This window comes from Aquarana catesbeiana, linkage group LG02, assembly GCF_042186555.1.
Source record: "Aquarana catesbeiana isolate 2022-GZ linkage group LG02, ASM4218655v1, whole genome shotgun sequence".
In the NCBI taxonomy this organism is placed as follows: Eukaryota; Metazoa; Chordata; class Amphibia; order Anura; family Ranidae; genus Aquarana; species Aquarana catesbeiana.
This window is the reverse complement of record NC_133325.1, coordinates 797,226,100-797,253,547: the sequence shown is the minus strand read 5'-3', so window position 1 is coordinate 797,253,547 and position 27,448 is coordinate 797,226,100. Positions and strand designations below refer to the sequence as shown.

General features: G+C 46.3%; 1 protein-coding gene across 1 annotated transcript in view; it reads right to left on the bottom strand.

Annotated features, from left to right (window-relative positions):
* Positions 1–24,168, bottom strand: part of POLQ (DNA polymerase theta) — a 117,974-nt gene extending 93,806 nt beyond the window's left edge. Inside the window, 6 exon segments of the mRNA XM_073617496.1 lie at positions 5,746–5,854; positions 5,992–6,148; positions 8,307–8,437; positions 9,681–9,863; positions 17,309–18,062; positions 23,696–24,168. Of these exon segments, the coding sequence (XP_073473597.1) occupies positions 5,746–5,854; positions 5,992–6,148; positions 8,307–8,437; positions 9,681–9,863; positions 17,309–17,834 (1,106 nt within the window). The 5' untranslated portion in view covers positions 17,835–18,062; positions 23,696–24,168.
* Positions 24,169–27,448: the final 3,280 nt, after the last annotated feature.

Genomic DNA, 27,448 nt, shown 5'->3' with positions numbered 1-27,448 from the left:
ATCCCGCCCCCTCCTCTACCGCCCCCCCCCCCTCGAGTTTTGAAAAAAAACGAGCGCTTCCCGCACTGCCGACTCTCCTGTCATGCTCTGGAGAAAAGGCTGGGGATGGGGGGGGGGGAAGGAGGGAGACTGGTAACAAGATTTGCCTGAACGGCTATCTTCAGAGATGGTGGCCATTAGGCCACAGAGCCCGGGTGGTATAACCACTTTCTAGACCCCTGTGGCCCCTCTCTAGCCTGGGGGGGAACATTCAAACATGAGAAATCCCCCCATCCACCTTACCTGCTTGCAGCCTGCTTGATACGCTGGGACATACACAGCGATTACAACACCTGAGACAGACATTCAGCATGTGTAGGTTTGTGCTCTTGGCAGCCCCCGGTGGTCACAATAGGCATAGCATGCATTTACCTTAAAGGAGAAAAGCCACTAGAACTCAAAAATTCTGTGGAATCTCCTCTTACCTTATCCAGCCGCAGGGTGCTGTTTACACAGACCCAATCTTCACCTCTCACGGTGGGCTCCGTTTGAAAAAACCGTCAGAGACTGGGGCCCCAATCAGTAGGGGGATCCAACAGTTCTGGGACAGTAAAGCACCTCGCCAGAAATTAGGAAGTTTAAAGCCATTTTCTGATCTGCGGGGTCCAGCTCTCTAAAAAGAGAAGCATTACGGGTAAAACCTCGTTTCTTCGGACACGAGGCCCGGGTACCATTCAATTCGGCCATGAAAAGACACTTTGAATGGATCCGGTTCGCCTGGCTTGCCCCAGTATAGGATCTTAGGATATTCCCTTTGGAGCTCAGCACAGGACATCTTTACACGTCCATCACCTAAGACACTGGCGTAAAAACTGAGGTATCCCTGCAAGGGGGAGGGATTATATAGGGGGTTGAACTTCCTGATAGGGTGTGCCCGTGTCCAATCACCAGTGATACCTATATAACCCATCAGTAATTACTGTGGCTCTGTGTCCCGTGATGTTCGAGAAAGAAAAAAGGTTTTTGATTTTCTTAAAAAAGAAGAACATTAAATTTATATCCATCCTGAGTAATATAAAACAGCAAAACGTAATCACTATAACCACCCGAACCAGGGCAATACCTGGTGGCCTGTTAGATATATGAATATGCATAAGGCATAATGGACAGAAAAATAGAAAGAAAGGAAAATAAGGAAAAAAGGGAGGGAAACCTGATAAAAGAAAAGAGAATGAGGAGAAAAAAAAAAAAAAAGAGGAGAAGAGTCCATGGGGTGTGCGCCGAAGGAACTTTCAATCAAGAGAAGCGTGCCGTCAAACCAAGAGGGCCAGGTATATATAATCCACAGTTGCCAAATAAATTTGTCCTGTGTATACCGAGAGGATGGCCGTCAACTTCTTGTTCACCATGACATCATTCATACGGTTTTTGACCGCCTCAAAGCTAAGCACAGGGGTTTTCCCACACACTCACAATGTTTAGTTTAGTTGCAGTAAAGAGATGTAGAGCCAATTGCCGTTCTGGGTGAAGCACTCCATCAATTGGTCTGCCAAGAGGGGTCTTCATAGGGGTCCCTTTTGAGATGAACATGAAATCAGTTACGAAGAAGGGTATAGACTCTGACCCATAACCTGCATGTTTTCGGGCATGACCACCAAATATGTGCCATAGAACCTTCTTGTGAACATCCCCGAGACCAGAGGGGAGAGTATGTTGGGATGAATCGAGCCAGTGCAGCCGGCGTATAATACCACCTATACAACATTTTATTGCCGTTCTCTAATATAAGAACATTTCTCGAACACTTGGAAAGGGCTATAGTCATTATCTGCCAGTTCTCCGGATCTAACTGCCTCCCCAGTTTTTTTCCCCGTTGGAGATGATAGGGTCTCAACAAGGGCTTTTTTTGCAGAAATTATGGATGAACATATCAACGATCTATATCCTAATGTCTCACCACTCTGCTGGAGATGTAACACGGCTAACGGGTCACTTCTCCACAGATGGTGGGAATGCCCACTGATATAACCCTTCTGGAAAGAAGTACACCACCTTATTACCAAAACAACAACTTACGCACCAGATTATACACCGGTGCAATTTCTCCTCCACCACACAACCCTACCCCAATCAAAACTACAGAAAGTCCTTGAATCTTCACCTCATCAATGCAGCTAAGATGTGCATAGTTACCCCTTCACTGGAAGGAAAGCACCCCCCCCCCCCCCCCTAGTATTTCCTGAATGGCTCCAAAGAATAGGCAAGATTGCAGAAATGGAAAACATACTCCATCAGGCCAAGGAGACACATACCAAATTCTGCAAAACCTGAACCTGTTGGAAGCACTCTGCAGAATCAGCTGAATTCAACAGACTGTCCAACAATCAATAGAGCTTGACCTGAGGATGTGAGAGACCTCAATATGAGGAAGCCACGAAAGTCTAAAAACGAATGACTACTACTCAATCCATAAAATGCAACGTGCATATGAAAAAGTTCCAAATGACTCCAGATCCATTCTTGCTTACATTAGTCCAACAATACTTTTCCTACCTCCCCCTCCCATATCCCTTTCTCACCACAAAGGGGTCTAGGACTCCCCAGTATTGGCCCTTCTTCATTTTTCGTTCCCTAAAATATGACTAAGGAACAATTATTGGTTCTAAATACTCAATGTTGACAGTTATTTAGATAAACAAGTTATAGACGAGATGACCTGCATCTGGCAGACTTCATTTGTAACCCCAGTTTTACAACTTATTGTTCTTATGAAATGCAAACATTTCTTGTTTTCTGACTAATACACTATTAGGGGGCAGGAAGGGATAAAAGACTGGGAGCTGGTTGGATGTGCCCCCACCCGTCCACAGATAGTTTCCACATTGGGTGGTACTTTATCCTTTTCTTTGTCCAGCTCTATTTGTTCTCTAAAGGCCGCGAGGCTTGAGCGTAACCGTGTACCTTTATTGCCATTACCAGATTTATTGGAAATGGAATCTACTCGATATGCATGTTTGAATGTTTGTAAAACTCTTTACCCTGTAAAACCTCAATAAAAATATTGAAACAAAAAAAAATATATATATATCAAGGATATTAGGCCCAGGGAGTGGGGTCTGGCTCTACAGAGGCTCTCAAAGGGGGTCCAAAGCATATGGTGTAGGGCGGGATTTTATGAGGTGTTGAAGAAAATGCCTAAAGCCGCGTACACACGGGCGGATTTTTCAACCGGACTGGTCCGACAAACTTTCAACAGACTTACGACCGACTTTTTAACGAACGGACTTGCCTACACACGATCAACCAAAGTCTGATGGATTTGTACGTGATGACGTACACCGGACTAAAATAAGGAAGCTGATAAGCAGTAGCCAATAGCTGCCCTAGCGTCGGTTTTTGTCCGTCGGACTAGCATACAGACGAGTGGATTTCTGGGTCCGGCGGAGTTACGACGTAAAGATTTGAAGCGTGTTCCAAATCTAAAGTCCGTTAGATTTTTGACTGGAAAAGTCCGCTGAAGGTCCGATGAAGCCCACACACGATCGGATTGTCTGCCGGACCAGTCCGGTCGAAAAGTCTGACCGTGTGTACGCTGCATAAGTTGCTAGTTTTAGCGGTGCTTTATCGCAGCTCTTTTCGGGCGCTTTTAACCCCCATTAGTGGCCGAATAAAGGGTTAAAAGCACCAGCAAGGCGCCGCTGCCGAGGTGCTTCGACTGCGCTGCCCACCGCTCCTAAAACACCTCAAAGAAGCTGCTTGCAGGACTTTTTTTTTGATTGCACATGAGGCTTTTTTTTCAGGTGACAGGACAAACTCTGTCGCCAGGGAGACACAAAAGATTTAAGACACTGTCCTTGTAAGTTTATCTCCCTCATGGAAACTTCAGCACTGTAAAGCTTCTGTCAACCTTCTTCTCTATCTGAGCCAAGACATACAATCAAGGTTAGAAATGTACATATTTTAATTGAAGAAAGTCACAGAATTTCCAATAAGGATGTGACTGCTCTGAGCTTCAACAAAATGGTGGCCTCCTGCAAGAAGAAACAGGAGCAACGTTGGAGGAAATTTACAGCACACACTAATAATGGTAGTAGAATTAATAAAGGAGTTGTAAAGTCAGAAAGTTTTTTTTATCTTAATGCATTCTGTGCATTAAGGCTTCTGTGAGCAGCAGCCCCCCTAATATTTACCAGAGCCCCATCTCTGTCCAGTGACGTCCACGAGTGTCTCGGCCGATCAAGACTCTCCCTCCTGGTTGGCTGAGACACAGCAGCGGCGTGCCACTGGTTCCTGCTGCTGTCAAATAAAGTCAGTCAGCCAATCAGGAGATAAAGGGGGCGGGGTTGGGCCACAGCTCCATGTCTGAATGGACACAGGGAACTGTGTCTCGGCTCGGTTGCCTCCATAGCAAGCTGCTCACTGTGGGGGCACTCGACAGGAGGGAGGGGCCAGGAGCAAATCCACTCCAACAGAGCAGACAAGTATAACATTTTTTTTTTCCAATAAAAATAACAAATAACAAGACTTTACAATCACTTTAATGTGACATACATTAATTGTTATCAAACTGTTATGGATAAACATTCGCTTTAACTCTTCCCGCTATATATTGAACTAAAAAGATCAGAAATATACTGATATTAAATAGCAGCTGTCTTGCTTCTATTTAAAGGGGTTGTAAACCCTCAATGCTTTTCACCTTAAGGTGAAAAACCTGCTGTCCTGCAGCTGCCCCCCCCCTTATACGTACCTGAACCCGGTCTTTCCAGTGCAGGGGACGAGCACACCAGCTCCAGTCGGCGTCTCGGGTCCTGATTGGATAGACTGAAGCAGCGCAGCCATTGGTTTCCCGCTGCTGTCAATAAAATCCAATGACGCGGGAGCAAGGGGGGGGGGGGTTTGGTGTGGGGATGGGGCGAAGCCGAGTCCTGCTGTCTGGTCAATAGAGGGAGAGCGCCCTCCAACAGGGCACTCGAGAAGAGGAGGAGCCAGGAGTGCCACAGAGGGACCCCAGAAGAGGAGGATCGGGGCCACTCTGTGCAAAAACAACTGCACAGAGGAGGCAAGTATGACGTTTGTTTTTTTAAAATAAAGGAACCTTTACATATCCTTTAAAGTATACTGCTTTCTGAGGAACACTCACCTTTATTATTCCCATTTTAACGCGTTTACTTTCAAGCTGTTCTTTAATTTCTTTAAAAAAAAAATACCGAAAAGCATCTTTTACTTACCATAGTCATGTGATGCGGCATGTCAGAAGTCTTCACCTTTTCCTATAGAGCATGGGTCTTCAAACTATGGCCCTCCAGTTGTTCAGGAACTACAATTCCCATCATGCCTAGTCATGTCTGTGAATGTCAGAGTTTTACAATGCCTCATGGGATGTGTAGTTCTGCAACAGCTGGAGAGCCGTAGTTTGAAGATCCCTGCTATAGAACAATGGAAGGAGCCTCCTTAGGGTTTCCAAGTCGCTGCCTGAGGAACATGCACACTTCCTATTGGGAATCTAGCAGTGAGGTCCTCTCTCTCGGACCCCAGAAGACTTCACAACATGACTAACATCATTGCAAGGGGACCAATCAGCGAGCACACAGACGGCAGCGCTAAATGACCGGTCTCCCCTCCCTAAGTGGCGCTGGTAAGGGACACGGGCGGACATGAAACCCCCCCCCCCCCTTATAATTTCTAATAGAAGAAATGAGTGGGGGGGGGTATTGGTAAGAAAAGATTATATCTGGAGATGGGCTTCAAATGTTAAATACTTACAGGTTGGCTCTTTTCTGGGTGACGTATCGGACCTTGGTGAGGAGAAGTTCCAGCAAATAACCACGGTGTGAGTCTCCCAACATGTGCAACTCATCCACCACCATCATCCCTGAGCAAGAGGAGAGACATAGATGAAGTCATATGACAGAAACAGACAAATGACAAATGGTGTGAGCTTCACTGGCAGGACCATACAAAGAACAGCTGTAGAACATTCGTCTCTGCCCTCACTCAGGTCCAACGTACCCAACAAGTCGATCTTGTTCTCTTCTATCAGCCGGTTCACCAGGCCGTTGGCTTTCTCGATGGTGCAGACGGCGACGTCCAGAGACGAGAAACCGCAGGCAGGGGAGGAGCTTCCCATGTACCCCCCCACCTGCACCCCGACCTCCTGGAACAGGCTCTGAAATGCAGGAGGGATATTAAGAGAACTGCAATAACAAATGTAAAAACTAAAAAAACAATTTTCTGTGGATACCCATAACAGCTACTATGTGTCTTCATTTCTCAATTATTTGAAGTAAACCCCTCAACTCCGGGATCTCCAAACTTTCTAAACAAAAAAGGGACAACTTACTATTCTTCAGACTTTAGGAGGGCCGGACTATGGCCAGGGGGGAGAGGAAAATGCCTTAAGCCCCGTACACACAATCAGAAAATCGTACGAAAAATACAGTTTTTGAACCGATCTTACAATAATCGGAATTTTCGTGACTTTAGTCAACTCTTCAACTTCAATTTGTCCGATAATCTCATTGACCACCAAGTCTAATGCCTGGTCCAGACAGTGAGAGTATAAACATTACATAGCACCTCTGGTCAATAGGGAGGAGCTATAGCGCCCCCCCCCGTCGGTCGGGGCTCGGTGGGAGGAATACCGCCCCCCCCCTCCGTCGGTCGGGGCTCGGTGGGAAGAATAGCCCCCCCCCCGTCGGTCGGGGCTCGGTGGGAGGAATAGCGCCCCCCCCGTCGGTCGGGGCTCGGGAGGAGGAATAGCGCCCCCGCCCCCCGTCGGTCGGGGCTCGGAATAGCGACCCCCTGTGGGTCGGGGCTCGGTGGGAGGAATAGCGCCACCCCCCCCTGTCGGTCGGGGCTCGGTGGGAGGAATAGCGTCCCCCCCACCCGTCAGTCGGGGCTCGGTGGGAGGAATAGCGTCCCCCCCCACCCGTCAGTCGGGGCTCGGTGGGAGGAATAGCGTCCCCCCCCACCCGTCAGTCGGGGCTCGGTGGGAGGAATAGCGTCCCCCCCCCCGTCGGTCGGGGCTCGGTGGGAGGAATAGCGCCCCCCCCTCGTCGGTTGGGGCTCGGTGGGAGGAATAGCGCCCCCCCCCGTCGGTCGGGGCTCGGTGGGAGGTATAGCGCCCCCCCCCCGTCAGTCAGGGCTCGTGGGAGGAATAGCGCCCCCCATCGGTCAGGGCTCGTGGGAGGAATAGCGCCCCCCATCGGTCAGGACTTGGTGGGAGGAATAGCACCCCCCCTCCCGTCGGTCGGGGCTCGGTGGGAGGAATAGCGCCCCCCCCTCCCGTCGGTCGGGGCTCGGTGGGAGGAATAGCGCCCCCCCTCCCGTCGGTCGTGGCTCGGTGGGAGGAATAGCGCCCCCCCCTCCCGTCGGTCGGGGCTTGGTGGGAGGAATAGCGCCCCCCCTCCCATCGGTCGGGGCTCGGTGGGAGGAATACCCCCCCTCCCGCCGGTCGGGGCTCGGTGGGAGGAATACCCCCCCCCCATCGGTCGGGGCTCGGTAAGAGGAATACCGCCCCCATCGGTCGGGGCTCGGTAAGAGGAATACCGCCCCCCATCAGTCGGGGCTCGGCGGGAGGAATAGCGCCCCCCCCCCGTCGGTCGGTGGAAGGAATAGCGCCCCACCCCGTCAGTCGGGGGTCAGTGGGAGGAATAGCGCCCCCCCCCCCCCCCGCTGCCGGTCGGGGCTTGGTTGGAAGAATAGCACCCCCACGTCAGTCGGGGCTTGGCGAGAGGAATAGCTCCACCACGTCGGTCGGGGCTCGGTGAAAAGAAATAGCGCCACCACGTCGGTCGGGGCTCGGTGGAAGGAATAGCGCCCCCACGTCGGTCGGGAGAAATAATGCCTTGTATCAATGGGAGGAATATAGTGTCCCAATCCCAAGGGCTGGATAAAGGCGAGCAAAAGGCCACAGACACAGTTGACCTGCGAGCCGCAGTAACTCATATCCAAAATATTGTATTGGAAGAGAGCAGAATAGCTTGTCTTATGTGTAGATATATATATATATATATATATATATATATATATATATATATATACACATATACACACACACATATATATATATATATATATATATATATATATATATATATATATATATATATATATATATATATATATATATATATATTACACACACTTCTTAAATATGACCACCGGCCTTCCCATCACACACACTTGCACAGGTGTATCGGCTCCTCTCCTGGACTGAGACAGCTTCCTCTGATTTCATCGCAGATTAAACTTTATCTATAGTATAGCATCAGGAAAGTAACAGACTTTGTGAATGGAGCCTGCTGTCAGACATGAGGAGTCACCTGTAAGTAATAGGTTTTCTCTTTGGCTACAGAGACGAAGGGAAGGATGAATAAAGCTTTCTTCCGGGTCTCCAGAACTCTCTTTAGGATCAGCAGTTCGGCCACCAGAGTCTTTCCGGCACTTGTGGGAGCTGAAGAGAGAGAAGAGAAAATCATTGGAAGGATATAGAGATATATCTATCTATCTTGAAATTGAAGGTGTGCCTGCACAAGAGGAGAGTGACGATCTTCTATGCCCCCCTGCTGCGCACAATGGTTCCTCCCAATGACCATGTGAGTCCCTACAGGACATAGAAGTAAGCAGGAGGAACCACTAAGCACTGCAGGGGAGCACAGGAAATAAAAGTGTAAGGGTTAGATCCTCCATCAGGTTCATCAACAGGCAAGTAACCAGCAAGAAGGTCCTCCTGTCCCTTACTGAAAAATAAATTGCAATGTCTGTATAGCAGTTGGAGGAATTTGCTCTCACTTCCTGTCCTAGTGACCACACAGGAAGTGAAGGGAATGTCTACAATGTGCACCCAGAAGTGTAATTATCTGAGCTACTGACCTTGCTCTGGGCCACCCCACGCTATACACTGTGCTGAATGTGACATGCTTTGGGTCACCCCACTCTGTACACTGTGCTGTATATCACATGCTTCAGCCCACCTTACTCTGTACACCATGTTGTAAGCAACATGCTTAGTGCCACCCCACTCCGTACACTGAGCTGTATGTGACACATTCCAGACTGCAACATTGCATACACTGTGTTATACATGACATACTCTGGGCTGTCCCACTCTGTACATATGTTCCCGGCAGTACCACTGCCTACACTGTACTGTCTGTGACATATCCCCGGGTGTTCCATAACATACACTGGGGTGTAGAAGCCTTACCCCAGAGTGCCCTATTCTGTATACTATGCAGGACATTACATACACAAACACTACTTCACTGTGAATGCTGTGCTGTAAGTTATATAAACTCCATATTGCTGATTGCAATTTTATTGTACAATTAGGGCTTCCAAATTAAAATAAATTATTCCATCCTTTAATTCATTGAATGAATCCTAATGCATTCATTCTTTAATCCTAAATTGTAATTTTATTGTAATTTAATTTTACTTTTTTATTAAAATTCTTTTATTTAATTTTATTGCACCTCTAGGACTTCCAAATTCCATCCCTTTTCAATTAAAATACATTATTTCATCCTTTAATCGTAAACTTGTCGATCTGTTTTCTCCTGCCGATTGTGATGTACGGGACAAACCATTGCCTTGTATACGATGATGATGATAAAACTACTGATGGATAACGAGGCGGTTACGGATCACATGTGGTAACACCAGATATGCAGACTGAACACCATGGCAGCACTCACCAGAATAGACCAGATTCTTCCCGGAGAGAACCTGTCCCAACATCAGGCACTCCGCCTGCCACTCAAACATCTGCACCACCCCCAGGTGGCCATACTTCTCCAGGACGGCCCCCGGGAGACCCCAACTAGCCAGCAGCAGCTTGTCTGCCAGATCCTCCGGAAGGGCCATATGGACGCTGTGACCTGAGAAGAGAGAGAGAGAGATCTACCATTATCACCTCCAACAAACGACTCCTCCCTACAACTGTCCCCTTCAGTCTTGTACATGTGTGCCGGTGTTCTGCCGAGAAAATTCCCCTCGGCGCTCTTGCGCAGTAGGATCCGGCGGAAATAGACGAAGCCGAATAGAATAGAAATCAGCTGTACACGGCGCCTGTAAGAGGGCCCCTCGCTGGCTCGCTCCGCTCGCTGTGATTTTGGCACGGCCTCGCTTCGCTCGCCACGCTTCGGGCACGGCCTCGCTCGCCACTTTTTTATTCTCCCTCTAGGTCCACTTGGATGGTGGGGCTTGAACCTGGACCCAGAGCGCAGGCGCCGTGTAGAACTGATTGAACTTTTTCAGCTTCGGCTATTTTCGGCGGCTCCTAGTCGTTCGTACTGCGCAAGCGCTGCGCCTGCGCAGTACAGGGGGGTCCTTATCCGCCGGGGAAACATTCTCGGCAAGACACCGGCTCCTCTCCTGGACTGAAGCGTCTTCCTCTGATTTCACTGCACACTGTGAGCTTCTCACAATGCATTTTGCCTTTCATTGCGGCGGGACTATGCCCGGGAACAAGGCCTAACGACATATGCAAGGCATGAGACATCACATTTCTGTCATCATTTAACCACTTCAAGTCTGCAATACGTATTAAACATTATATATATATATATATATATATATATATATATATATATACACACATATACACACACACATATATATATATTATTATTCAGGATTTATATAGCGCCAACAATTTACGCAGCGCTTTACAATATAAAAGGGAGACAATACAGTTATAATACAATAGGATTAAGAGGGCCCTGCTCAGAAGAGCTTATAATCTATATATATCTATATATATATAGATATATATATATATATCTATATATATATAGATATATATAGATATATCTATATATACACACACACACGCACTAGAGCTGCACGATTCTGGCCAAAATTAGAATCACATTTTTTTTTTGCTTAGAATAAAGATCACGATTCTCGCGGCTTATCATCATCTTTCATATTATACAAAAAAAAATGGGCTAACTTTACTGATTTTTTTTTTTTTAATCCATTAAAAAAAATGTATTTTTTTCCAAAAAAATTGCATTTGAAAGACCGCTGCGCAAATACAGTGTGACATGAAATATTGCAACAATCGCCATTTTATTCTCTAGGATCTAAAAAAAAAAAAAAAAAAAAAAAAATGTATAATGTTTGGGGGTTCTAAGTAATTTTCTAGCAAAAAATAAATGATTTTAACTTGAAACAAATGTCAGAAAAAGGTTGTAGACTTTAAGTGGTTAAATTTCCCTCATTAACAGACCAAAGTTCATTCCTTTGATCTAAGGGACAAATCGTTACAATGTTTATAGTTAGCTCTGTGGCTGAGGAATGTTGTGATATTTGGCAGACTGCCTGTTTTTTTTTCTTGTTTTTTTTTGACAGCTGTCAGCTTGAGCAGAGAATACTCTGCATAGAAAGAATCGGGAAATGCTTTGTCAAGATCATGGGGGGGGGGGGGAAATCACAATCACGATTCCTAACGATTAATCGTGCAGCTCTAATATATACGTAGCAGCTTTGAAGTGATTTACTGGGGTCATGGATGAAGCCATCAGCCATTACCCTGGAATTTTTTTTTTTTTCTAGCCAGCGATTCTCTCTCTCATAAAATGATTCAAGCAGCTGATTAGCCACTGGAACGCTTTTAGAAGCAGCAGGAGGGTGGGTTGTCTCTCCCCCCCCCCAACCCCCCACCCCCTTTCCGCCGCTCAGGAATCAATACAGCGGCTCATGCGGCTGGTCACAGAGGTGGGGAGAGACCAGATCGTTCGCTCTTCACCTCTATGATCTAGAACGGGGTAGACAAGCTTAACCACTTAAGGACCGGGCCTATTTTTCAGACTCGGTGTTTACACATTAAAATATTTTTTTTTTTTTTTGCTAGAAAATGACTTTGAACCACCAAACATTATATATTTTTTTTCAGACACCCTAGAGAATAAAATGGTCGTTGCAATACTTTCCGTTACACCGTATTTCCGCAGCGGTCTTACAAGCGCACTTTTTTTTTGGAAAATATACACTTTTTTGAATAAAAAAAAAAAAATAGAACCTTAACGTTAGCCCATTTTTTTTTCATATTGTGAAGGATAATGTTACGCCGAGTAAATGGATATCCAACATGTCACACTTCAAAATTGCGCCCGCTCGTGGAATGGCGACAAAGTTTTACCCTTAAAAATCTCCATAGGCGATGTTTAGAAAATTTCTACAGGTTACCAGTTTTGAGTTACAGAGGAGGTCTAGGGCTAGAATTATTGCTCTCACTCTAACGATCGCGGCGATACCTCGCATGTTGTTTGAACACCATTTTCACATGCGGGCGCAACTTATGTATGCGTTCGCTTCTGCTTCGGCGGGTGCTTTAATTTTTTTTTTTTCTTATTTATTTTACTTTTTTTTTTTTTTTTTTGACACATTACGTGGGAGCAGGGCACATTACGTGGGAGCAGGGCACATTACATGAGGGCAGGGCAGGCAGGGCACATTACGTGGGAGCAGGGCACATTACATGATGGCAGGGCACATTATGTGGGAGCAGGGCACATTACATGATGGCAGGGCACATTACGTGGGGGCAGGGCACATTACGTGGGGGCAGGGCACATTACGTGGGGGCAGGGCACATTACGTGGGGGCAGGGCACATTACGTGGGGGCAGGGCACATTACGTGGGGGCAGGGCACATTACGTGGGAGCAGGGCACATTACATGAGGGCAGGGCACATTACGTGGGAGCAGGGCACATTACATGATGGCAGGGCACATTACGTGGGGGCAGGGCACATTACGTGGGGGCAGGGCACATTACTTGGAAGCAGGGCACATTACGTGGGAGCAGGGCACATTACGTGGGAGCAGGGCACATTACGTGGGAGCAGGGCACATTACATGAGGGCAGGGCACATTACGTGGAAGCAGGGCACATTACGTGGGAGCAGGGCACATTACGTGGGAGCAGGGCACATTACGTGGGAGCAGGGCACATTACGTGGGAGCAGGGCACATTACGTGGGAGCAGGGCACATTACGTGGGAGCAGGGCACATTACGTGGGAGCAGGGCACATTACGTGGGAGCAGGGCACATTACGTGGGAGCAGGGCACATTACGTGGGAGCAGGGCACATTACGTGGGAGCAGGGCACATTACGTGGGAGCAGGGCACATTACGTGGGAGCAGGGCACATTATGTGGGAGCAGGGCACATTACATGCGCCCCAGTGTGAAAGGGGTCTAAATAAAAAATGTGATCTCCAAGTCTGATGATATTTACCAGATTCAACCTCCAATAGTATATACAGTATATATCTCCTGTAATAGTATATACAGTATATCTCTCCTCTAACAGTATAGAGCCTGTTCTTCTCAGAGTGGATTAGATATTTTGCTCCCTAACCATATAGTTGGTTATTTATATTTACCTCTGCATAGAGATATTTAAGAATAAATTGCCTTTTTTTAAACTTTACATATTAAATTATACACCACATTTTTTTTAAGGTCATTATCAGATTAATCGAAACAATAATCGGCCAACTAATCGATTATGAAAACAATCGTTACTTGCAGCCCTAATTGGGAGCTATGGAGATGTCCTGCTAACCGTATGCAGCCAATGGGACTGCTGAGAGCCCTCGGCCAGTCTTCAATTTTGTTATCTCTGCTGCATTAACAGCCCTTTCACACTGGGGCGGTAGCGGTAAAGCGCTGCTATTCAGGCAGAAGCAGGACGCTTTTAACCCCCTAGAAGGTGTTAAAAGCGCCCGCATAGCGTCGCTGCTGAAGCGCTTTACAGGCGCTTCGGCAGCGCTGCCCATGCATTCCAATGGGCAGGGGCGGTGGAGGAGTGCTGTATACACCGCTCGCAAACTGCCCCAAAGATGCTGCTTGCAGGACTTTTTCTAGTGTCCTGCAAGCGCACCGCCCCGCCCCAGTGTGAAAACGCTCGGGCTTTCACACTAGGACTGCAGATGAGGCATTTTCCAGGCGCTATTTTTAGCGCTAAAGCGCCTGAATAAACACCTCCAGTATGAAAGAGGTCTAAGGACCAAGTTCTCTCCACACTATGGGAACAGATATATCCATCGTTTGCCCCAACCGGGATGCTCCATTGAAACTCCTTATCAACTGCCGCTCTAGGTGAATATTCCGGAGGTGGATTGCTATTTTCTCCCCTTAGAACTGGTATTGATTACAACAGTAATACCGCAGGACTAAGGAGAAAGTCAATAAGAAGAAGATTGGTCTCTATGGACGATTACCATTACTTTCCATTGGCCACTCTAGTGGTGAACGAGCTGTGGAAGGAGATCTATGGACACCCTGGTTAGTGTTATCTCACAGCAAGGAATATATTAATAGCGCTATAATGACTCTAGCCTGACGGCCTTCATATATAGTGTGACAACGCAAGGGGTCTTGTCATTACAATTCAATATTCCTGTGGAGAGGTCCTATCACTTACCATTATCTACAGCCTCAGGAGAACCGTTACCAGCTGCCAAATTTGAACTATAGACCATATGGCCATTAGTGTCCCCATTAGTTCCTAATTGTGACCATCAATGTCTGTTGCTGGACTAAGTTCCCATCCACTAGTGGTGATTTATGGCTGAAACCTCCACTTACAGGTAGACCACTGTACACTGGTTGGAATCGGTGCCACAATTGAATCCCGGTGAATCCCGGTTAGGGCTCTTGGTGAGGTCCTGCCTGCTTGAGGTGTTACAGCCTCAATCAACATTCACTGTGCCATAGTAGCCTGTCTAACTATCTGCAGATGTGTGTGTGTGGTCCTGGGTCTGTTTGTATGTGTGGTGTGTATTTTATTTGTGTAGTGTGACAACGTTGTCCCAATTTTTAATTAGCTGTTTGGAGGGGGTGTCAGTCAGTTGATCGACAATTTGCAATATTCAATAATGTTTCAATTTTGTTTATCAATAAAGTCTTTTTTGCATATTTTCTAAAAACCGCACTTGGTTCTCATTTTTACAACTACTTGGCTGGGTGGTCTTCTCGAGACCCTCAGGTTTTTTTTATTTATTGCTTCACACTGACCTGAAGATCTCTTCTTTCCTGTGGTTGGCACCACTCTGGAGACCACCAGCTGGGATAAGAGGTGGGGGGGTGCAGTTGGCACCACTCTGGAGATCACCAGCTGGGATAAGAGGTGGGGGGTGCAGTTGGCACCACTCTGGAGATCACCAGCTGGGATAAGAGGTGGGGGGTGCAGTTGGCACCACTCTGGAGACCACCAGCTGGGATAAGAGGTGGGGGAGGTGCAGTTGGCAGCACTCTGGAGACCACCAGCTGGGATAAGAGGTGGGGGAGGTGCAGTTGGCACCACTCTGGAGACCACCAGCTGGGATAAGAGGTGGGAGGGTGCAGTTGGCACCACTCTGGAGACCACCAGCTGGGATAAGAGGTGGGGGGGGTGCAGTTGGTATCACTCTGGAGACCACCAGCTGGGATAAGAGGTGGGGGGTGCAGTTGGCACCACTCTGGAGACCACCAGCTGGGATAAGAGGTGGGGGGGTGCAGTTGGCACCACTCTGGAGACCACCAGCTATGATAAGAGGTGGGGGGGTGCAGTTGGCACCATACTGGAGACCACCAGCTGGGATAAGAGGTGGGGGGTGCAGTTGGCACCACTCTGGAGACCACCAGCTGGGATAAGAGGTGGGGGGGTGCAGTTGGCACCACTCTGGAGACCACCAGCTGGGATAAGAGGTGGGGGGGGTGCAGTTGGCACCACTCTGGAGACCACCAGCTGGGATAAGAGGTGGGGGAGGTGCAGTTGGCACCATACTGGAGACCACCAGCTGGGATAAGAGGTGGGGGGTGCAGTTGGCACCACTCTGGAGACCACCAGCTGGGATAAGAGGTGGGGGGTGCAGTTGGCACCACTCTGGAGACCACCAGCTGGGATAAGAGGTGGGGGGTGCAGTTGGCACCACTCTGGAGACCACCAGCTGGGATAAGAGGTGGGGGGGTGCAGTTGGCACCATACTGGAGACCACCAGCTGGGATAAGAGGTGGGGGGTGCAGTTGGCACCACTCTGGAGACCACCAGCTGGGATAAGAGGTGGGGGGGTGCAGTTGGCACCACTCTGGAGACCACCAGCTAGGATAAGAGGTGGGGGGGTGCAGTTGGCACCACTCTGGAGACCACCAGCTGGGATAAGAGGTGGGGGGGTGCAGTTGGCACCACTCTGGAGACCACCAGCTAGGATAAGAGGTGGTGGGGTGCAGTTGGTATCACTCCGCATGGGACAGGAGCCGGCACTACAGAGGAGGCATCGGATTCCGTGGCTCTCGCTCCCTACTACAGGCTCCAACTTTACAAGTAGTCCCTCTGCATTGCAATCTGTTTAATGCTCTTTAAAGGGAGGTCAGCAAATCCAGACCGGGATCTACCAGTCACCTGTTCGCGATCTACTATTTGCTGCCCCTCTCGGTCTAGAAGGTCTCATGGCGTCACTTCCCGGTCTAGGGCAGATGCAAACAATTTTTCTTTTTTGAAAGCATCAGATCAATGTGTTTTTTTTTTTTTTTTATCTGGTGCTTTCAAGGGTAGAGGAGGTATTTGGGGTCTTATAGATCTCTCCATAAAGAGGACCTGTCATCCCTTATTTCTATCACAAGGGATGTTTACATTTCTTGTCATAGCAATAAAAAAATTAATTAATTAATTTAAAAAAAAAAAAAAAAGGGACAGTGTAAAAATAAATATTTTTTTTTTTTTTTTGTAAAGCACCCCCATCCCTCCGTGCTCGTGCACAGAAGCGAATGTATGATTAGGTCGTGCACGTTTATGTAAAGGGTGATCGCACCACACGTTGAGGTATCACCACAAACATTATAGGGAGAGCAATAATTCCAGTGCTACATCTCCTCTGTAACTCCAAGTAGTTTTCTAGCAAAAAAAAAGATTTTTTTTTTTTTTAGCAAACATAGATTGATTGAGATATATCTCAATCAGAAACATAATATACATACATATTTCAAAGGGTGAGGTGCACTGAACGATCTCCGCTTTAAATCGCACAATTTTAGAGCTGCGTGTCAGTGCGACTTCAGGTGCGACTTAGCTGACATCTGCTGCGATTTCATGCACAGATGTCTATGCAAGTCGCACCTAAAACTGCAAAAAAATAGTGCAGGAACCCTCTTTTTTCAAACCGGCACGGCATACCGCAAAATCGGCGTCGCAACCAACAGTTCCATTGCCAATAAAATAGTACGACTTGTCATGCGATTTTGGACCTGTCAAATCGCATGACAAGTGGCACCTGTGTTAACGGAGGTCAATGGACACTTCTCAGTGGACACACGTAATCTACAACTTACCAGTGGCAGCGAGGCTGTTCTCCAGCAGTGTGCGGTCCAGACCAGCAGGGGGCGCCAGAACAGACACAGACAGATTGGCACTGCTGTCCGGTCCCCGTTTCTTCTGTCTCTCCAGTATAGACGCCTGCTGCGCTGGACTGAACAGGATGTAGTCCTTATCAGCGGCAGACGCGGCATCGGCAGGACTCCCGCCATTCCCTCGCGCGCTCACAGTCCGCGGCCTTGCAGACGTCGCAGCGTTTAACACTCTGGATTTGCCATGCTTGCTGTGGGTCTGTAGTGCAGCTTTCTTCGACACCGAGGGGCTGGGGGAGTTCTCAGAGCCCGAGCTGGAGAGGGAGCGCGGCCGGTGACGCTTACGGCTGTTGTGGGGCCCCAGGGCCCCTTTCGATGCCGGCGGCTTCTTGGCCTGTCCATCTTCCTTCGACTCCAAACCGCCGAATAAGATTTTGGCCAGGCTGGCGCTAGTCCTGGGGGTCCCCGCCGCTGCCGCCGTCCCTCCGCGCATCGTGCATTTATCATTCATCGGTGCTGTAAATAGAAAAACGACACCCAATCCCAGCGGAGACGTAGGACACCTCGAACGTTCTCCCGCGTCATATCGATTCTTTGTTGCCTTTGTTGTCCTCTCACGTCGTAAAATAAACCCGGTTAAGTCTTTTTTTTTTTTTTTCAATTTGTGGTCCAACCAATCCAGGAAGTGGGGCGAGGGGAGAACGTTTTTATCGCCATTGTGAGCGCATTGCGGCGGCACCTGAAAAATATAAAAACAAGAAGGGTGAACCAATCAGGAACGAGCCTGGAAAAGACAAAAAAATAAAAATAGGAGTGTAAAATTTCTCAGTGCACACTGTGGAAAGGGTTAAAAACACTCGTTAGTCTTTGTCGTCTGATCTCCCCGAGCTGCAAAAAAAAAAAAAAAAAAATAATAAAAAAATCGCAAGCAACATGTATACCAGGGATATGCAATTAGCGGACCTCCAGCTGTTGCAGAACTACAACTCCCATGAGGCATAGCAAGACTCTGACACCCACAAGCATGACACCCAGAGGTAGAGGCATGATGGGGCTTGTAGTTCTGCAACAGCTGGAGGTCCGCTAATTGCATATCCCTGATGTAGGAGGGTCATTTCCAATTCCAGGTGCCACTTTTCCCGGCTGCTCTGGCCGGGGAAGAAGCTAACAGAGCGCAATCTTCACTCCATTAGCTTCAGTGGAGGGAAGGCGAGACATCAGGGGGTCCAACAGAAACCTGATGTCTCAATAAAAGAGAACCGGTCACAACCAAATAGCATCACATAGGGGACATTTGATTCCCCATGTATTAAAAATAAAGTTACGTGAAAAAAAAAAAAAAAATTAACCACTTCAGCTCCGGAAGGTTTTACCCCCCTTTCATGACCGAGGCGTTTTTTGTTTTTTTTTGGCTCGCGCGGTCATACAACACTGTACTCAAATGGAAAAAAAAAAAAAAAAAGACAGAATTTTTTATATACATAGAGCTTTCTTTTGGTGGTATTTGATCACCTCTGTGTTTTTTTATTTTTTTTATCATATAAAACAAAAAACAAAGACCAAAAATTTAAAAAAAATAAAAATAAAAAAATCTTTTTTTTTTTACTTTCTGCTAATAAAACATATGCAATAAAAACTTTTTTTTTTTTTAAATCAAATATGTTGCCCCGTGCCCGAAATGCTTCGGGAGTGGCAGCTAGACATGTGCAATTACTTTCGTTACGAATTAGTTTAACTAATTTCGAGAAATTTGTTAATTCGGAAATATCCGGATTAAAGAAAACCCGCTTAAGGAATTTTTCAGAATATTCAAAAATTCCAGATATTCAAAAATTCCAGATATTCAAAAATTCCAGATATTCAAAAATTCCAGATATTCAAAAATTCCAGATATTCAAAAATTCAGATATTCAAAAATTCCAGATATTCAAAAATTCCAGATATTCAAAAATTCAAAATTCGAAAATAAGAACGGAAATTCAAAAGAACGAAAATCAGAGAAAACAAACTAATAATAACTTGACTATTACGAACTATTAAATTATAGGTATTGGAATTTCCTTTCAAATTTGGCTGTTAGTGAACGTAACGAATACGAATTTATCCAAAGTTACGAATTATCCAAAAAAACGAATGACGTATCTAAAACACATGGAACGCAAAAAATGAATAATAATAAAATATCAATAACAAAAACGTATTATTATAAATTCATTCCGCTCCACTTGTTTAGATGCAGGTTTTGTTGTTTCAGATAAATTCGTATTCGTTACGTTCTCTAACAGCCAAATTTGAAAGAAAATTCCAATACATAGAATTTAATAGTTATTATTAGTTATTATTTCGAGTTTTCTTTATTTTCGGATTTTCTCATTTACATAACATATGACCCGAAAAACGAAATATAAAAAAAAAATAAAAAAAAAAAACAAATGAAAACAAATTTTTCGGCAGTACACATGTCTAGTGACAGCGGAGGAAATGAAGTCTCTTCCTAGGAAGGACCTGGAGAGGAGGGTTTCTGAATCTGCACTAAGGGCCAGTTCACACCACATGCAGTTCAGTGCGTTTTTTTTTCTGCATCAAAAATGCATGGAAAGTAGGTTATATGGTTTTCAATGGCATAGTTCACACCAGTGCTTGCAGTTCCAAAAAAAAAAAGTAGAACATGCTGCATTTTTCCTGCACTGGATTGTACTGAAACGCTGTAAAATGCATCAAAAACTTACGGGAATGCACCGAAAACGCACTGGACCACCCATGTTCTTATAAGGTTAAGGGAAAAAAAGGGGAGGGGGAATGCACTGGACTGCATCAAAAATGCACCAAAAACGCATCAAAAACACGCATGCAAAAGCGCATCTGGAGCACATTGGGACTGCGTTTCTACCGTGTGAACTAGCCCTTAAGGTTAAGAAAAAAGAGGGGGGGAGCACTGCAACGCATCAAAAACGCGCATGCAGAAAAGCACCTGGAACACATCTGGACTGGGTTTCTATGGTGTGAACTGGCCCTTAGTTGAGCCACTGGCCTTGAGGGATTGCCCAGGCCCTGTAATGTGGGAGGGGTCTGCGGTTGCTCAAACTAGAGAGAATCCCATTAAAGTTTCGGGATTTGGCCCTTCGCTCGTTACGTGACAGACTCTATGTAGAGGGCAAACTGAAGCATCGCTCTGCGGAGAACCGTGGTTGTCCAAGAGTGGAGTGTGGTGGGGGGTGAGGGGTGGAGGAGACGATGGACCACTTCTTGCTTCAGTGCCCCTTCAATATAGAAGTCTATAAGCGGGTGGGAGGGGCTCTGGGTGTCCCTTTCCTTTCCCGCTTGAGTTATGCGGAGTGGTCGTACGAGGCCTTTGAGACGCATTGGGATTTTGATTTTGGAGACACTTTTTTCTAGTTAGCTTAGTAGTCCGTTTCTTCACATGGAATGTCATGGTGTCAGGTCTCCATTCGGAAGAAAGTCCTTCCTGTCGAGGTGGTGGTGGACGACATTCTGGGTGAGGTTGGGGAGATTCGGGGTCTTGAGAAGGACAGGTGGCGGCCGGGGGGCCTGGACAAAGGTGTGGAGGAATGTCAGGTCTCCACAGCTGCTGTCTGTCAGTCTCTGGGTGTGTGGCTTTTCTTTCTGTCTTTTCACGTCCCCTAGATTTTTATATAAGATATTATTTTTGGAAAAAGGCCGCATGCGTGGGTTACATGTGTAATGGTATCTTAGCCTGAGGGGGTGTTTAGGTGGCGGTTATGGCTTTGTTTTGCATAATTTTGTAGTTTGCTAGTAATACAATTATGTTTCTTTGTATTATAGTTCTATTTATGCTTTTTTGTCAAAAAGCCATTTGCTTTTTTGTTGTTATTTGCTGATGTAAGCCTGTTTAACCACTTCCCACCCGGCCCATAGCAGATGACGGCCAGGCGGTGGTTCAGTTATCCTGACTGGGCGTCGTATGACGCCCAGTCAGGATAACTGAACCACCGCCCGGCCCACAAATGGGCACTGATTGGCACCATTATGTTGCAGTGATGCCCAGCAATGCCACCCTTAGGCGCATCAGTGCAACCAGTGTCATCAGCGCCCATCTGTGCCACCTGTCAGTGCCCATCCGTGCCAACTCTCAGTGCCACCCATAAGTACCCATCAATGCCACCTACGAGTGCCCATCAGTGCCACCTATGAGTGCCCATCATCAGTGCCTGTCAGTGCCACCTCATTGGTGCCGCCATATCAGTGCAGCCATATCAGTGCCGCCATATCAGTGCCCGTCCTTGAAGAAGAAAACGTACTTATTTACAAAAATTTTTAACAGAAACAAAGAAAAACTTGTTTTTTTTCAAAATTTTCGGTCTTTTTTTATTTGTTGCACAAAAAATAAAAACTGCAGAGGTGATCAAATACCACCAAAAGAAATCTCTATTTGTGGGAAAAAAAAATGATAAAAAAATTGTTTGAGTACAGTGTTGGATGACCGCGCAATTGTCATTCAAATTGCGAGAGCGCTAAAAGCTGAAAATTGGCCTGGGCGGGAAGGTGTCTAAGTGCCCGGGATTGAAGTGGTTAAAAAATAAAATTATATATATATAGATATCTATATATATATATAGATATCTATATATATATATATATATAGATATCTATATATATATATAGATATCTATATATATATATATATATATATATATATATATATCTATATCTATATCTATATATATCTATCTATCTATCTATATATATATATATATATATATATATATATATATATTTTTTTTTTTTTATATTATATTATATATATATATATACACACACATACACAATATTTTTTTGTGTGTATATGTAAATGTTTTAATAACAAGCTGTATGCTTGCAAGATTTTTAACCACTTCCCCACCGGCGCACGCCGATGTACGTCGGCAGAATGGCACAACTGGGCCTACCTGTAAGTCCCATTTGAATTCCCCGCCGTGCCATTGCGTGCGAGCCAGCCGGGAGCTCCGTGAGTCGGGTCGCGGGTCCTGCGGACTCCATCGCCGCAGGGATACCCGAGATCGTCTCACGGAGAGGACGAATGGGGAGATGTTGATGTAAACATGCATCTCCCCGTTCTGCCTAGTGACAGGACACTGATCTCTGCTCCCTGTAATCGGAGATCAGTGAAGTGTCACATGTAGCCACACCCCCTACAGTTAGAAATCACTCCCTAGTACTGATTTAACCCCTCCCCACCCCTTCACTGCCAGTGTCATTTACACAGGAATCAGTGCATTTGTATAGCACTGATTGCTGTATAAATGACAATGGTCCCAAAAACGTGTCAAAAATGTCCGATGTGTCCGCCATAATGTTGCAGTCACAAAAAAAAAAAAAAAAAAAAAAAACACTGATCGCCGCCATTACTAGAAAAAAAAAAAAAAATATTAATAAAAATGCCATAAAACTATCCCCTATTTTGTAAACGCTGTAACTTTTGTGCAGACCAATCAATAAACGCTTATTGTTATTTTTTTGTACCAAAAATCGGCCTAAACTGAGGAAAAAAAATTTTTTTTTATTATTTTTGGGGCATATTTATTATAGCAAAAAGTAAAAAATATTGTGTTTTTTTCAAAATTGTCGCTATTTTTTTTGTTTATAGCGCAAAAAATAAAAACCGCAGAGGAGATCAAATACCACCAAAAGAAATCTCTATTTGTGGGGAAAAAAAAAAGGACGTCAATTTTTGTTTGGGTGCAACATTGCACGACCGCGCAATTGTCAGTTAAAGCGACGCAGTGCAAAAAGTGCTCTGGTCAGGAAGGGGGGTAAAATCTTCCAGGGCTGAATCGGTTAAGGTGGGGGGGAGGGTGTGGTTTTGCATAATTTTGGAGTTTGCTAGTAATACAATTATGTTTCTTTGTATTATAGTTCTATTTATGCTTTATTATTGTTATTTGTTTATGTAAGCCTGTTTGTATATATATATATATATATATATATATATATATATATATATAGATAGAGAGAGAGAGAGAGAGAGAGAGAGAGAGAGAGAGAGAGAGAGAGAGATTTAAAAAAATGTTTTTTTTTTTGTGTATATGTAAATGTTTTAATAACAAGCTGTACACTGGCAAGATTTTTAAATAAACAAAAATGTGAACTCTAATGTTAATAATTTATATAGCGCTGACATATACCGCAGTGCTGTACAGAGAACACTGAGCCGGAAGAACACTGTACCAGAAGAGCTTACACTCTAATGTCCCCTCCTCCACCTTCACACACTATTATTATTAAAATACATATAGCTCTGACATATACTGTAGCGTTGTACAGAGAACACTGGTTGACTCCCTTAGACAGCAGGGAGATAAATAAGAATACAATGACAGCCCCGGACCTTACCTCTCCTCCTCCCCCCCTCAGCCCGGTACACACTCCGCACTTCTCTCTTCCGGGCTTCAAACTACCCGCCTCAACCCTCCACCGCTACGTGCCGTCATCACTGGCCTCCCCGGTCACTACTGTGGAACACAGAACCTCCATCTTTGTCCCGGGCAATAGTTACAATATAAAGGGGGCGGAGCTAAGGTCGCGAAGTTCCTAGAAGTCCGGGGCCGCCAATGAGGAGAGAGGAAGGCGGTGCTAGTTGTCGTGTCCCAGGAGCCCAGAGCCGCCATGTCATTCTTGGGCATATGTAAGGGCAGAGCGGTAGCCACAACACGCCCGGAGAAGAAGGTGTCAGTGTGGGCTCTGAGCTCCTGTAGCTGCTCTCGGGTGGTGTTGCGAGGGAAGATTATACATTTATCTTGTGGTTGAAATCCCGGTTCTGTGATTCACGAATTAGATGGGCATTGGTGGGACAGTGTCAGGGGAGGGGCCTACCCATTGGTGGACAGTGTCAGGGGAGGGGCCTACCCATTGGTGGACAATGTCAGGGGAGGGGCCTATTCATTGGTGGGACAGTGTTGGGGCGGGGCCTATTCATTGGTGGGACAGTGTCAGGGCGGGGCCTATCCATTGGTGGGACAGTGTCAGGGGAGGGGCCTACCCATTGGTGGGACAATGTCAGGGGAGGGGCCTATCCATTGGTGGGACAGTGTCAGGGTGAGGCCGTTTCATTGGTGGGACAGTGTTGGGGCGGGGCCTATTCATTGGTGGGACAGTGTTGGGGCGGGGGATATTGGTAGTCCAGTGTCAGGGCGGGCCTATTCATTGATGGGACAATGTCAGGGCAGGACCTATTCATTGGTGGGACAGTGTCAGGGCGGGGCCTATTCATTGGTGGGACAGTGTCAGGGCGGGGCCTATTCATTGGTGGGACAGTGTCAGGGCGGGGCCTATTCATTGGTGGGACAGTGTCGGGGCGGGGCCTATTCATTGGTGGGACAGTGTCGGGGCGGGGCCTATTCATTGGTGGGACAGTGTTGGGCGGGGCCATCCCATAGTTGGAAATTGGTGGGAAATTATTAGAGCTGGGCCAATCCATAGATGGAAAAATTAGCAAAGTAAACCCACTGAGTGCTGACACCCTTGGTTTTGTTTTACTGCCAATCCATAGATGGGTATTGGTGGGATGGCGTCAGGGCGGGGCCAGCCCATGGCTGGTGGCAAATTATCAGGGTGGGGTTAAGATGGGCATTGGTTGGATGTTATCAGGGAAGGGCCAATCCATAGATGGGCATTGGTGGGAGGTTGTTAGGGCGGGGCCAGTCCATAGAGACATGCAATGGTGGAAGGTTGTTAGGGCGGGGCCAGTCCATAGAGACATGCAATGGTGGGAGGTTGTTAAGGTGGGGCCAGTCCATAGATGGGCATTGGTGGGAGGTTGTTAGGGTGGGTCCAGTCCAAAGATAGGCATTGGTAGGAGGGTGGGGCCAATCCATAGATGGAAAAATAGAAAAGTAAACCCATTGAGCACTGAAACCCTTGGTTTTGTTTTACTGCCAATCCGTAGCTGGGCATTGGTGGGATGGTGTCAGGGCGGGGCCAGCCCATGGCTGGTGGGAAATTATCAGGGCCGGTCCAAGATGGGCATTGGTTGGATGCTATCAGGGAAGGGCCAATCCATAGATGGGCATTGGTGGGAGGTTGTTAGGGCGGGGCCAGTCCATAGAGATGGGCGTTGATGGGAGGGTGGGTCCAATCCATAATTGGGCATTTGTGGGAAATTATCAGGGTGGGTCCTATCCATAGATGGGCATTGGTGGGACATTATTAGGGTGGGGCCAATCCTCCAGTGATTATATTCATGTGTGTGTGGGGGGGGGGCAAAAAGTGTTTAGGTGGTGTAACTTTCATTTTTTTACACTTTTTTTTCACTGAACTTTATTTTTTATCACATATCAATGAAAAAAAGGGGGGGGGGGTTGCGTGGAGGAAGAGATCAGGCAACTGTTCAACATAGAAAAAGTCTTTCACTGTTTTCAATTCTCTGCAGGGGGGGGGGGGGGGGGGGCATTGTGTTACTAAGCCACACCTGTGCAGCGCATGCGTGGTGGATTTTGTGTGAACAAACACTGTCAGTGCCAAATCCCAACCCCATTGAAGTCAAGGGAAGAAGAAACTTAGAATACAGTGAGGGGCATTTCCTAAGCTAATGATCCAGGGATTGTCAAACAAACGGCATGGGGGGGGGGGGGGGGAATGTAATGGGCGCTAAAACAAAAGTAAAATGTAATTCTGTTTTGCTGGGAGCAGCGATTTTCTTGGGCAGCATTGAAATTGTCAAAACTTATTAAATAACATGTCTGGGGGATGCCCTGATCCTGTCTGTGAAGAGGCGGCTCTGTACAATGTATACAATCTTCTACAGCACCACTGACATTCACCAAGAATAAAAAATTACCTTTAACCACTTTCCGCCCCGCCCGCGGTACATTTACGCCGGGCGGGTGGCAGATCCAGGCGACGTACCGGTACGGCTCCGCCTGTCTTTGGGCGTGCTGACCCGTGCTGCGATTGGGCACAGCGCAAATTTGTCAGCAGGTTTCAGCCAATGGTTTTGGCTGTATGCCTGCTGATGGGCTGCGGCCTATCACAGCACAGAGTTCTGTGTTTTAACAAATACACAGAACAGGGATCTGGCTGTTCTCCCTGAAATCAAATCCTTGAAAAAAGCAGCACACATTACACATTGTTAGCACACAGTTAATTCCTTTGTTGCCCTTTCCCAGCCAGTGCCATTAGTACAATGCACAGTCTTATATCTGATCTGATCTTTATTAGTTTCATGAGCAACGTCAGTGACAGTTAGTGTCCCTCCCAGCCAGTGTCTGTTAGCGCCAGATTGTCCGCCACCCTTTTATAGTCCTAGTATAAGTCACTGATCACCACCATTGCAGTAAAGTGTCTATAGCTGTATAAATTCCACTTATACAGAATATCATAGTTTGTAGACGCTATACTTTTCACACAAATCAATTACTATACACTTTTATTGTGATTTTTTTTTTTAACATGTAACAGAATACATTTGGCCTACATTTACGAGGAAATTTGGTTTTTTTTGGATATTTTTTTATAACAAAAAAAGTTTTTGTTTTTCAAAATTTTTTTAGTTAATATAATAAATATAAAACAAAGCGGTGACCAAATACAGCCAAAATAAAACTCTATTTGTGTAAAAAAAAAATTATATAAAATTTCATTTGTGTACAGCGTTGCATGACCGCGCAATTACCAGTTAAAGTAGCGCAGTGCTGAATAGCAAAAAATGACCTGGTCATGAAGGGGGGGGTAAAACCTCCCGGAGGTCAAGTGGTTAAACCTGTTGTTTGCGAGTTCTTTGTAGCTCGGGGAAATCTGAGACAGACGACGAAGACTGACGAGCATTTAACCCTTTCAACTGTGTGCGCTGAGAAATTGCTGCATTAAGGTGCTTTTTGGCACCACACACACACACACACACACAAAATCATGTGGGGTTCCCCGGGAAAGAGAGCCAGAACGGGGATCCTTCAATGAAAGAGATCTGCTGTTCCTAGTGATTAGGAACAGCAATCTCTCTCCTCCAGTCAGTCCCCTCCCCCCCAGAGTTAGAAACACCTCCCAGTGAACACATTTAACCCCTTGATCGCCCCTAGTGTTAACCTCTTCCCTGCCAGTGACATTTACACAGTAATCAGTGCAGTTTTATAGCACCGATCGCTGTATAAA